General features: G+C 57.4%; 1 protein-coding gene across 1 annotated transcript in view; it reads left to right on the top strand.

Annotated features, from left to right (window-relative positions):
• The first annotated feature begins 4,344 nt into the window (after nucleotides 1-4,344).
• The window catches only part of IRS1 (insulin receptor substrate 1), a 63,994-nt gene continuing 59,563 nt past the window's right edge, over nucleotides 4,345-8,775 (top strand). The window contains exon 1 of the mRNA XM_082841302.1: nucleotides 4,345-8,627. Coding sequence (XP_082697428.1) covers nucleotides 4,863-8,606 — 3,744 coding nt within the window. The 5' untranslated portion in view covers nucleotides 4,345-4,862 and the 3' untranslated portion in view covers nucleotides 8,607-8,627. The remainder of the gene's footprint in view (nucleotides 8,628-8,775) is intronic.

Genomic DNA, 8,775 nt, shown 5'->3' with positions numbered 1-8,775 from the left:
TGTATTCATCTCTCATCTTCACTGTAAGCTTCCTGTGGGCAGGATAATGTCTGAGATATTTATATCTTCAGTGGCTAGCCTAATGTCTAACCCAAGGAGGTGCTCCAAAATGCCTGGCTGGGAAAAAATTGCCAGTTGCTTACGAGTTATATCCACTCTTCAAGTTCAAGCTTAAGGCTCCTTTCCTCCAGAAGATTTCTTTGGTTATTTCACCTACCATCCACCTGCTCTAAGTAAATACCACTTATTTGACATTTAACACACACATGACTTTAGTTATCAATTATCTTTATTTTCTCTCTTATTACCCTACAAAAGGTGTAAGAAGCTGCTTCTTTTTATACTTTTCATACTGCCTTGCAGAGTAGCCATTCAAATATTGCTTACTATTGAGAGCTCTCTTAAAATTTTAAAAAACCACTAAAGTGAGAAAATCTACAAGTTTTGATTTTCCTTCAAGCATCATTCTAAATTGTCAAAATTAATTCTAGAGTTGAAAATATTTAAACAGCTCCTCCAGTTTTGACCTATTTAACTTAAGTAAAACATGTACTTTGATATAAGAAATACTTTCTAATTTTCAAATGGTTGGTTGTCCCTTCAGCCAACTCAATTCTCATTTCTGTTATTTATGCCAGTAACTTATACTTCTCTATGTTGAGCATATATAAAATGTTTAATTTATAACAGATTAATTCATAACTAAAATAAATTTATAGCTAGAGATCACTTTAGGGAAATTATGTAATAATTTATAAAGTTTGTATGATGTCCCTGAGAGTGTCACACACAGACGGATATTTCCATTTTAAAGCTAATTGTAGACATATTGCCCCATAGTGCACCCATGGCATGTAAAGTTTTAACTCCTGGAATCATCACTGCATTTGTCAACATCAACATAGCTGTCCCAGTGTTTTGATGTGTTATTATTTCAGCTCTTGTAGTTTTAAAACGCACTTTAGCCTGTTACGTAAATCATCTCTAACTGTCCTATAGATGGCAGCGTTGAGCAATATATTTGGTAAGATTGCTTTTTTGGTTTCTGTGAATTTTCAGTTGGGAGTGAATTTTTCATACAGCATATTTCATTACAGTACACCTCAAGACTAATTTAGCATACGGTGGCAAGGTAACACGTGTACCTGCTCCAAGTTACTTCAGTTAGTTTCCACAAAAGCGTCTCTTTCTATTCTGTATATGAACCAGATTTCCAGAGTTATCTCAACCCATTAATAAAACAGTAGAGAAAATATGAAATTACTGTAGTATAATTATAATTAAATATTCACCACCTTTAACGTTGGTAGTAAAACATCAGCAAGTAGGAAGAAAGGACAAGAACATCCAATGATCAGTGATTATCTACCACGTGAAATCCATCGGTTTGGAACAAAATGTCACAGCAATATGGCTTATTTCATGATTTCTAATGACTATATTAGCCACTGAAGTGTTTTTAATGCAGAAATCCTTTCCCGCTGAGATTTTTTTAAGCTTTTATAATAATTCGTTTTATATGATCACAATTCTAACCTTTCTGTGAAGATTATTCTAGAATAGTTGCAAATTAAGTTGATCTTCCAGACGACTCTTCCTTCTAGAAAAGAGTATTTTGTTTTCCATATAGGTGTATTTCTTTTATTTAGCTTATTTTTTGGGGGGGATCATTTCAAAAGTAAATGGATTGGGATTGTTTTTCCTACAAAATTTGAAATATTCTCCACCCCGCCCCGCGCTAAACATCCAGCCTCTAAAAAGCCCCTTGGCCTTAGATTACATTGTTACTAGTAAACAACACTTCTACCTTTTTTATTTCCTCTCCAAGGGTAAAACCCCACAATTACTTTACTACTAACTTCAGACTTCCCTGCTTCACATCTCCCTCCTCTGCTCCCCGTGAAGCACGCTATTCCCCCAGAATCCCGGTCACTGTTATTGCCGCCTTGTTACCAGATTATATCTGCTATTTATAGCTTTGCTGTAGTGGGCACGTGTGCCCACATCATCAAGCTGTCAGAAGTGGAGAAGGGCGGGCTTTCAATTCAACAGCGAGTACACAAATTATAGATTAACCAGGTTGAGATGAGGCTGCACGATGGCACGGAATAAGAAGGTGAGGGAAGAAATGAGAAGCTCCCAGGCTTCGGTGGGGCGTAGCCGCCTTGCAGATACCGGCTCCCCCAATTCACGTATCACACGCTGCTGAATGGCGCCTTTGGTTGTTCTTCTTTTTTAACTACGCTTTGCAACCTACCTTGGTACCCTCACCCTCTCTCCCCACCTCCCTCCTGCAAGGCAAGGCTTGAAAGACAGGCAACCCCACCAATCAGCAGGCTTCCCCAAGAAACTCCCCCCGCCCTTCAGCCCGGTATTAGGCCCAGGCGCGCTCCTCTGCTTCCCAGCGGGTCCCGTCACTGAGCATGCCCGGCGCCTCCACTGCTGCGTTTCCCGGCGAGCGTCTTGCAGTGCTTGAGAGCTGGCGACCCCAAAATGGGCCAGCAATGGGGTGGGAAAATAAGATAGCGTTAAAAAGAGTGACAAGCGTCATTTTATTAAGGGTACTTAATGCCACCTGGACCAGCAGGGGACAAACTGCTTGTTTACAGGTCAGTTTAACAAACAAAAACTTTGGGGAGCATTTGCTTGTGGTGACACTGAGACAGCAAGCTAACAGTGTAAGCGCCTCTGCAAGTAGACCCAAGTTGCTGACCTGTTCTACTCATGAAGTGGAGCCTTTTCCTGTACAGTTGAGCAGGCACCATCCTGTTTTCTCCCGATTATCCTTGTGGTCAAGGGTAAAAATTGTATGGGGTGGTTCAGAAGCTGTGTGTGAAACAAACACTTCAGCCAATATTTACACAGTAGAGTTCTGGCCTTATGAACCCTCTGTAGGTCCCTAACATCTTTTTAAAATCACAAATAGATTTCAGAATATGATAAGGGCCGGGAGTCTCATTTTCTCCCCAAGCCTTCATCCCAAGGTGTGAATCCCCGCCCTCTCTCTAGGATGGGGCGGGGTGGAGGGGGGGAGAAGCAGTGATATTGACATTTTCTCCCTCAGTTCTTCAGCAGCTAACCCTACCGCACCAGACATACGACGCTTCCCAGGGATCCCTCTTCTTGTTTTGGAGTGACCATAACCCCCCCAATCACTGCCCTTGGGCGTCCCTCTGCTTTTTCGTGGTACTTCATTGCAGCAAATGCGGGGATTCCAAGGTGGAAGGCTGGCCCAGAAGTCCTTTAGAAAACCTCACACGAAATACAGATCTCACCATGGCCTATCACCCTGAAACTGAAATCCAGCCTTTATATTTCCAGGGAGAAAAAGCCTTGACTAGAAACCTCCTTCCGGAGGGGTTGATCTTACCTGTTAGGTAAGATCCAGCCCAGCTCTCGCGCCCCCTCCTCCCCGGGCCCTCCTACGCTGGGCTCTGAAGCCGCAGTGCCCCCCCGTCGCCCCCCACCCTCGCTCCTGCGTCTTCCTGAGTTCGCCCCCCTCCCGCGTTTTCCCAGACTCCCCTCGTGCTTTCTGGTAGCCACCCAAACACCCCCGCCCGCGCCCGCGGCGGGGATTCCTGCGGGCCGGGGGCGCCCTGGGTGGCGCGCGAGAAGGAAGGCTCTGCGCCAGGGCGGGCGGCCGCGTAGGGGCGCTGCCCGAGCGCTGCGCAGAGGCCGGGCGCGGGCGCTGCTGCGGCACGGCCGCGGGGCGGAGAGGGGCGGGCGCGGGGCGGGCGTGGGGCGGGCTCGGCCGGGAATGTAGAGACCCGGGCGGGAGCCTCCCGGCGGCGGCGGCGGCGGCGGCGGCCAGGCTGCGGAGCGCAGAGGCTCCGTCACGTGTTTTTCTCCTCCGAGTGAGACGGCGGCGCGGTCGGAGGGGGCCGGCGCGCAGAGCCAGACGCCGCCGCTTGTTTTGGTTAGGGCTCTCGGCAACTCTCCGAGGAGGAGGGAGGAGGGGAGAAGTAACTGCAGCGGCAGCGCCTCCCGGGGAAGAGACGTCTTCCCCGACTCCTTCCCCAACCTCCCCCCGTTTCGTCTCCCGCCCTAGTCCTCCCCCCTCTCCTCCCCTGCCGACTGGAGCGAGGGGCAGGGATGAGCCTGTCCCTCTGGCGCGTCCCCAGCTCCCCAGGCTGCCTAGTAGCGTTTCGCGTGGAAAAGCCACTTTCTCCGCCTGCCGAGATGGGCCCGAACGGGGGCTGCAGAGGACGCGTCCGCGGGCGGCGGCAGCAGCAGCAGCAACGGCCGCAGCGCCGCGGTCTCTGCGATTGAGCTGGTATTTGGGCGGCTGGTGGCGGCGGGGACGGTTGGGGGGGGGTGGGAGGAGGCGGAGGAAGAGGCGAAGGAGGAGGAGGAGGGAGAACCCCGTGCAACGTTGGGACTTGGCAGCTCGCCTCCCCCTGCCCAAGGATATTTAATTTGCCTCGGGAATCGTTACTTCCAGAGGGGAACTCAAGAGGGAAGGCGCGCGCGTCTGGAGGGGCAACGCCAGGACCCCCGGCCGCCGCCTGCCTGAGCCGGACTCTGGCCCCGGCGGCGAGAGATGCTTCTTCCCGGCCGCGGCGGCTGAGAGGAGACTTGGGTCTCGGGGTATCCGGGCTGCACTCGCGCCGGACGCGCAACCTCCCCGCAGGGCATGAAACGCCAGTAAACTCCGGTCGGGGCTATCGCCTTGGCGCAGCTGCTGCGTCCTCCTCTACTGCCCCTCCCCGGCGCGGAGGGCGGCGTGGATTTCGGAGTCAGGGTTTCTGCCGCCTCCAGCCCTGTTTGCATGTGCGGGGCCGCGGCGAGGAGCCTCCGCCCCCCGCCCGGTTGTTTTTCGGCGCCTCCCTCCGCGCGGTGGCGGCGGCGGCGGCGGCTGCAGCATGGCGAGCCCTCCCGAGACCGACGGCTTCTCCGACGTGCGCAAGGTGGGCTACCTGCGCAAGCCCAAGAGCATGCACAAGCGATTCTTCGTGCTGCGGGCGGCCAGCGAGGCTGGGGGCCCGGCGCGCCTCGAGTACTACGAGAACGAGAAGAAGTGGCGGCACAAGTCGAGCGCCCCCAAACGCTCGATCCCCCTCGAGAGCTGCTTCAACATCAACAAGCGGGCCGACTCCAAGAACAAGCACCTGGTGGCCCTCTATACCCGGGACGAGCACTTTGCCATCGCGGCGGACAGCGAGGCCGAGCAGGACAGCTGGTACCAGGCCCTCCTGCAGCTGCACAACCGTGCCAAGGGCCACCACGACGGGGCCGCGGCTCCCGGGGCGGGAGGCGGCGGGGGCAGCTGCAGTGGCAGCTCCGGCCTTGGCGAGGCTGGGGAGGACTTGAGCTACGGGGACGTGCCCCCAGGACCCGCCTTCAAGGAAGTCTGGCAGGTGATCCTGAAACCCAAGGGCTTGGGTCAGACAAAGAACCTGATTGGTATCTACCGCCTCTGCCTGACCAGCAAGACCATCAGCTTCGTGAAGCTGAACTCGGAGGCTGCCGCGGTGGTGCTGCAGCTGATGAACATCAGACGCTGTGGCCACTCAGAGAACTTCTTCTTCATCGAAGTGGGCCGTTCCGCAGTGACGGGACCCGGGGAGTTCTGGATGCAGGTGGATGACTCTGTGGTGGCCCAGAACATGCACGAGACGATCCTGGAAGCCATGCGGGCCATGAGCGATGAGTTCCGCCCTCGAAGCAAGAGCCAGTCCTCCTCCAACTGCTCCAACCCCATCAGTGTCCCCCTGCGCAGGCATCACCTCAACAACCCTCCACCCAGCCAGGTGGGGCTGACCCGCCGCTCGCGCACAGAGAGCATCACTGCCACCTCCCCGGCCAGCTTGGTGGGCGGGAAGCAGGGCTCCTTCCGGGTCCGCGCCTCTAGTGATGGCGAAGGCACCATGTCTCGCCCTGCCTCTGTGGACGGCAGTCCTGTGAGTCCCAGCACCAACAGGACCCATGCCCACCGGCATCGCGGCAGTTCCCGGCTGCATCCGCCTCTCAACCACAGCCGCTCCATCCCCATGCCTTCTTCTCGCTGCTCGCCTTCCGCCACCAGCCCGGTCAGCCTATCGTCCAGTAGCACCAGTGGCCACGGCTCCACCTCGGACTGTCTCTTCCCACGGCGGTCTAGTGCTTCCGTGTCCGGTTCCCCCAGTGATGGCGGTTTCATCTCCTCTGATGAGTATGGCTCCAGTCCCTGCGACTTCCGAAGTTCCTTCCGCAGTGTCACCCCGGATTCCCTGGGCCACACCCCGCCGGCCCGCGGTGAGGAGGAGCTGAGCAACTACATCTGCATGGGAGGCAAGGGGGCCTCCACCCTCACGGCCCCCAATGGTCACTACATTTTGCCTCGGAGTGGCAACGGTCCCCGCTACATCCCGGCAGCCGGCTTGGGCACGAGCCCAGCCCTGACAGGGGATGAAGCAGCCAGTGCTGCAGATCTGGACAATCGGTTCCGAAAGCGGACTCACTCTGCTGGCACGTCACCTACCATTTCCCACCAGAAGACCCCATCCCAGTCCTCTGTGGCCTCCATTGAGGAATATACCGAGATGATGCCTGCCTACCCACCAGGAGGTGGCAGTGGAGGCCGAGTGCCCAGCTACCGGCACTCCGCCTTCGTGCCCACCCACTCCTACCCAGAGGAGGGTCTGGAAATGCACCCCTTGGAGCGGCGTGTGGGCCACCACCGCCCAGACACCTCCAACCTCCACACCGATGATGGCTACATGCCCATGTCCCCAGGGGTGGCCCCAGTGCCCGGGAGCCGAAAGGGCAGTGGGGACTACATGCCCATGAGCCCCAAGAGCGTGTCTGCCCCTCAGCAGATCATCAACCCCATCAGACGCCATCCCCAGAGAGTGGACCCCAATGGCTACATGATGATGTCCCCAAGCGGCAGCTGCTCTCCTGACATTGGAGGCGGGCCCAGCAGCGGCGGCAGCAGCGGTGCCGCCCCTTCTGGGAGCAGCTATGGCAAGCTCTGGACGAATGGGGTAGGGGGCCACCACTCTCACGCCCTGCCACACCCCAAACTCCCTGTGGAGAGCAGTAGCGGCAAGCTGTTGTCTTGTACGGGTGACTACATGAACATGTCGCCAGTGGGGGACTCCAACACCAGCAGCCCTTCCGACTGCTACTATGGTCCTGAGGACCCCCAGCACAAGACAGTCCTCTCCTACTACTCATTGCCAAGGTCCTTTAAGCACACCCAGCGCCCCGGGGAGCTGGAGGAGGGCACCCGGCACCAGCACCTCCGCCTTTCCTCCAGCTCGGGTCGACTTCTCTATGCTGCGGCGGCGGAAGATTCCTCCTCGTCCACCAGCAGCGACAGCCTGGGCGGGGGATACTGCGCGGCTAGGCCCGAGCCCGGCCTCCCGCATCTCCACCATCAGGTCCTGCAGCCCCATCTGCCTCGAAAGGTGGACACAGCTGCCCAGACCAACAGCCGCCTGGCCCGGCCCACGAGGCTGTCCCTGGGGGATCCCAAGGCCAGCACCTTACCTCGGGCCCGAGAGCAGCCGCAGCCCCAGCCGCAGCCGCCGCCGCCCCTGCTGCCCCCTCCGGAGCCCAAGAGCCCAGGGGAATATGTGAATATTGAATTTGGGAGCGATCAGCCGGGCTACTTATCAGGCCCGGGGGCTTCCCACAGCTCGCCTTCTGTCCGGTGTCCATCCCAGCTCCAGCCGGCTCCCAGAGAGGAGGAGACGGGCGCGGAAGAGTACATGAACATGGACCTGGGGCCGGGCCGGAGGGCCGCCTGGCGGGAGAGCGCTGGGGTCCAGCCGGGCAGCATGGGCCCGGCACCCCCTGGAGCTGCTAGCGTGTGCAGGCCCACCAGGGCAGTGCCCAGCAGCCGGGGTGACTACATGACCATGCAGATGGGCTGTCCCCGGCAGAGCTACGTGGACACCTCGCCAGTCGCCCCTATCAGCTATGCGGACATGCGGACCGGCGGCGGCGGCCTCGTGGAGGAGGCCAGCCTGCCTGGGGCCGCCGCGGCCACGCCCTCCTCATCCTCGAAGGCCTCTGCTTCCCCCGCCGCGCCTCAAGGAGCAGAGGAGCTGGCGGCCCGCTCTTCCCTGCTGGGAGGCCCGCAGGGACCCGGGGGCTCGAGTGCCTTCACGCGGGTGAACCTCAGTCCCAACCGCAACCAGAGTGCCAAAGTGATCCGTGCCGACCCGCAAGGGTGCAGGAGGCGGCACAGCTCCGAGACCTTCTCCTCGACGCCCAGTGCCACCCGGGCAGGCAACACGGTGCCCTTCGGAGGGGGGGCTGCAGCCGGGGGCGGCGGTGGTGGCAGCAGCAGCACGGAGGACGTGAAACGCCACAGCTCTGCTTCCTTTGAGAACGTGTGGCTGCGGCCTGGGGAGCTCGGGGGAGCCCCCAAGGAGCTGGCCCAAGTGTGCGGGGCCGCCGGGGGTTTGGAGAATGGGCTTAACTACATAGACCTGGATTTGGTCAAGGACTTCAACCAGAGCCCTCAAGAGCGCCCCGCTCAGCCGCAGCCTTCTCCTCCCCCGCCGCCTCATCAGCCTCTGGGACGCAGCGAGAGCGGCTCCACCAGCCGCTCCAGCGAGGATTTAAGCGCCTATGCCAGCATCAGTTTCCAGAAGCCGCCAGAGGACCTCCAGTAGCTCAACTGGACATCACAGCAGGTGCGTTTCATGGTGACAAAAGTCAGAAGACAAAATTGCTTTTAACCTTGCGCTCGAATTCTGTTCCCCTGCCCCCGCGCCTTCTTCTCTCTCCTCCCCACGGCTTCTCTAGGGAGTGCACTCCTAGGAGGGAGGGGTCAGGGCACAG

This window comes from Leucopleurus acutus (assembly GCF_964270905.1).
Source record: "Leucopleurus acutus genome assembly, chromosome: 6".
NCBI classification, from domain to species: Eukaryota; Metazoa; Chordata; class Mammalia; order Artiodactyla; family Delphinidae; genus Leucopleurus; species Leucopleurus acutus.
The sequence above is the reverse complement of the archived record's forward strand: the minus strand, read 5'-3'. Positions and strand labels throughout refer to the sequence as shown.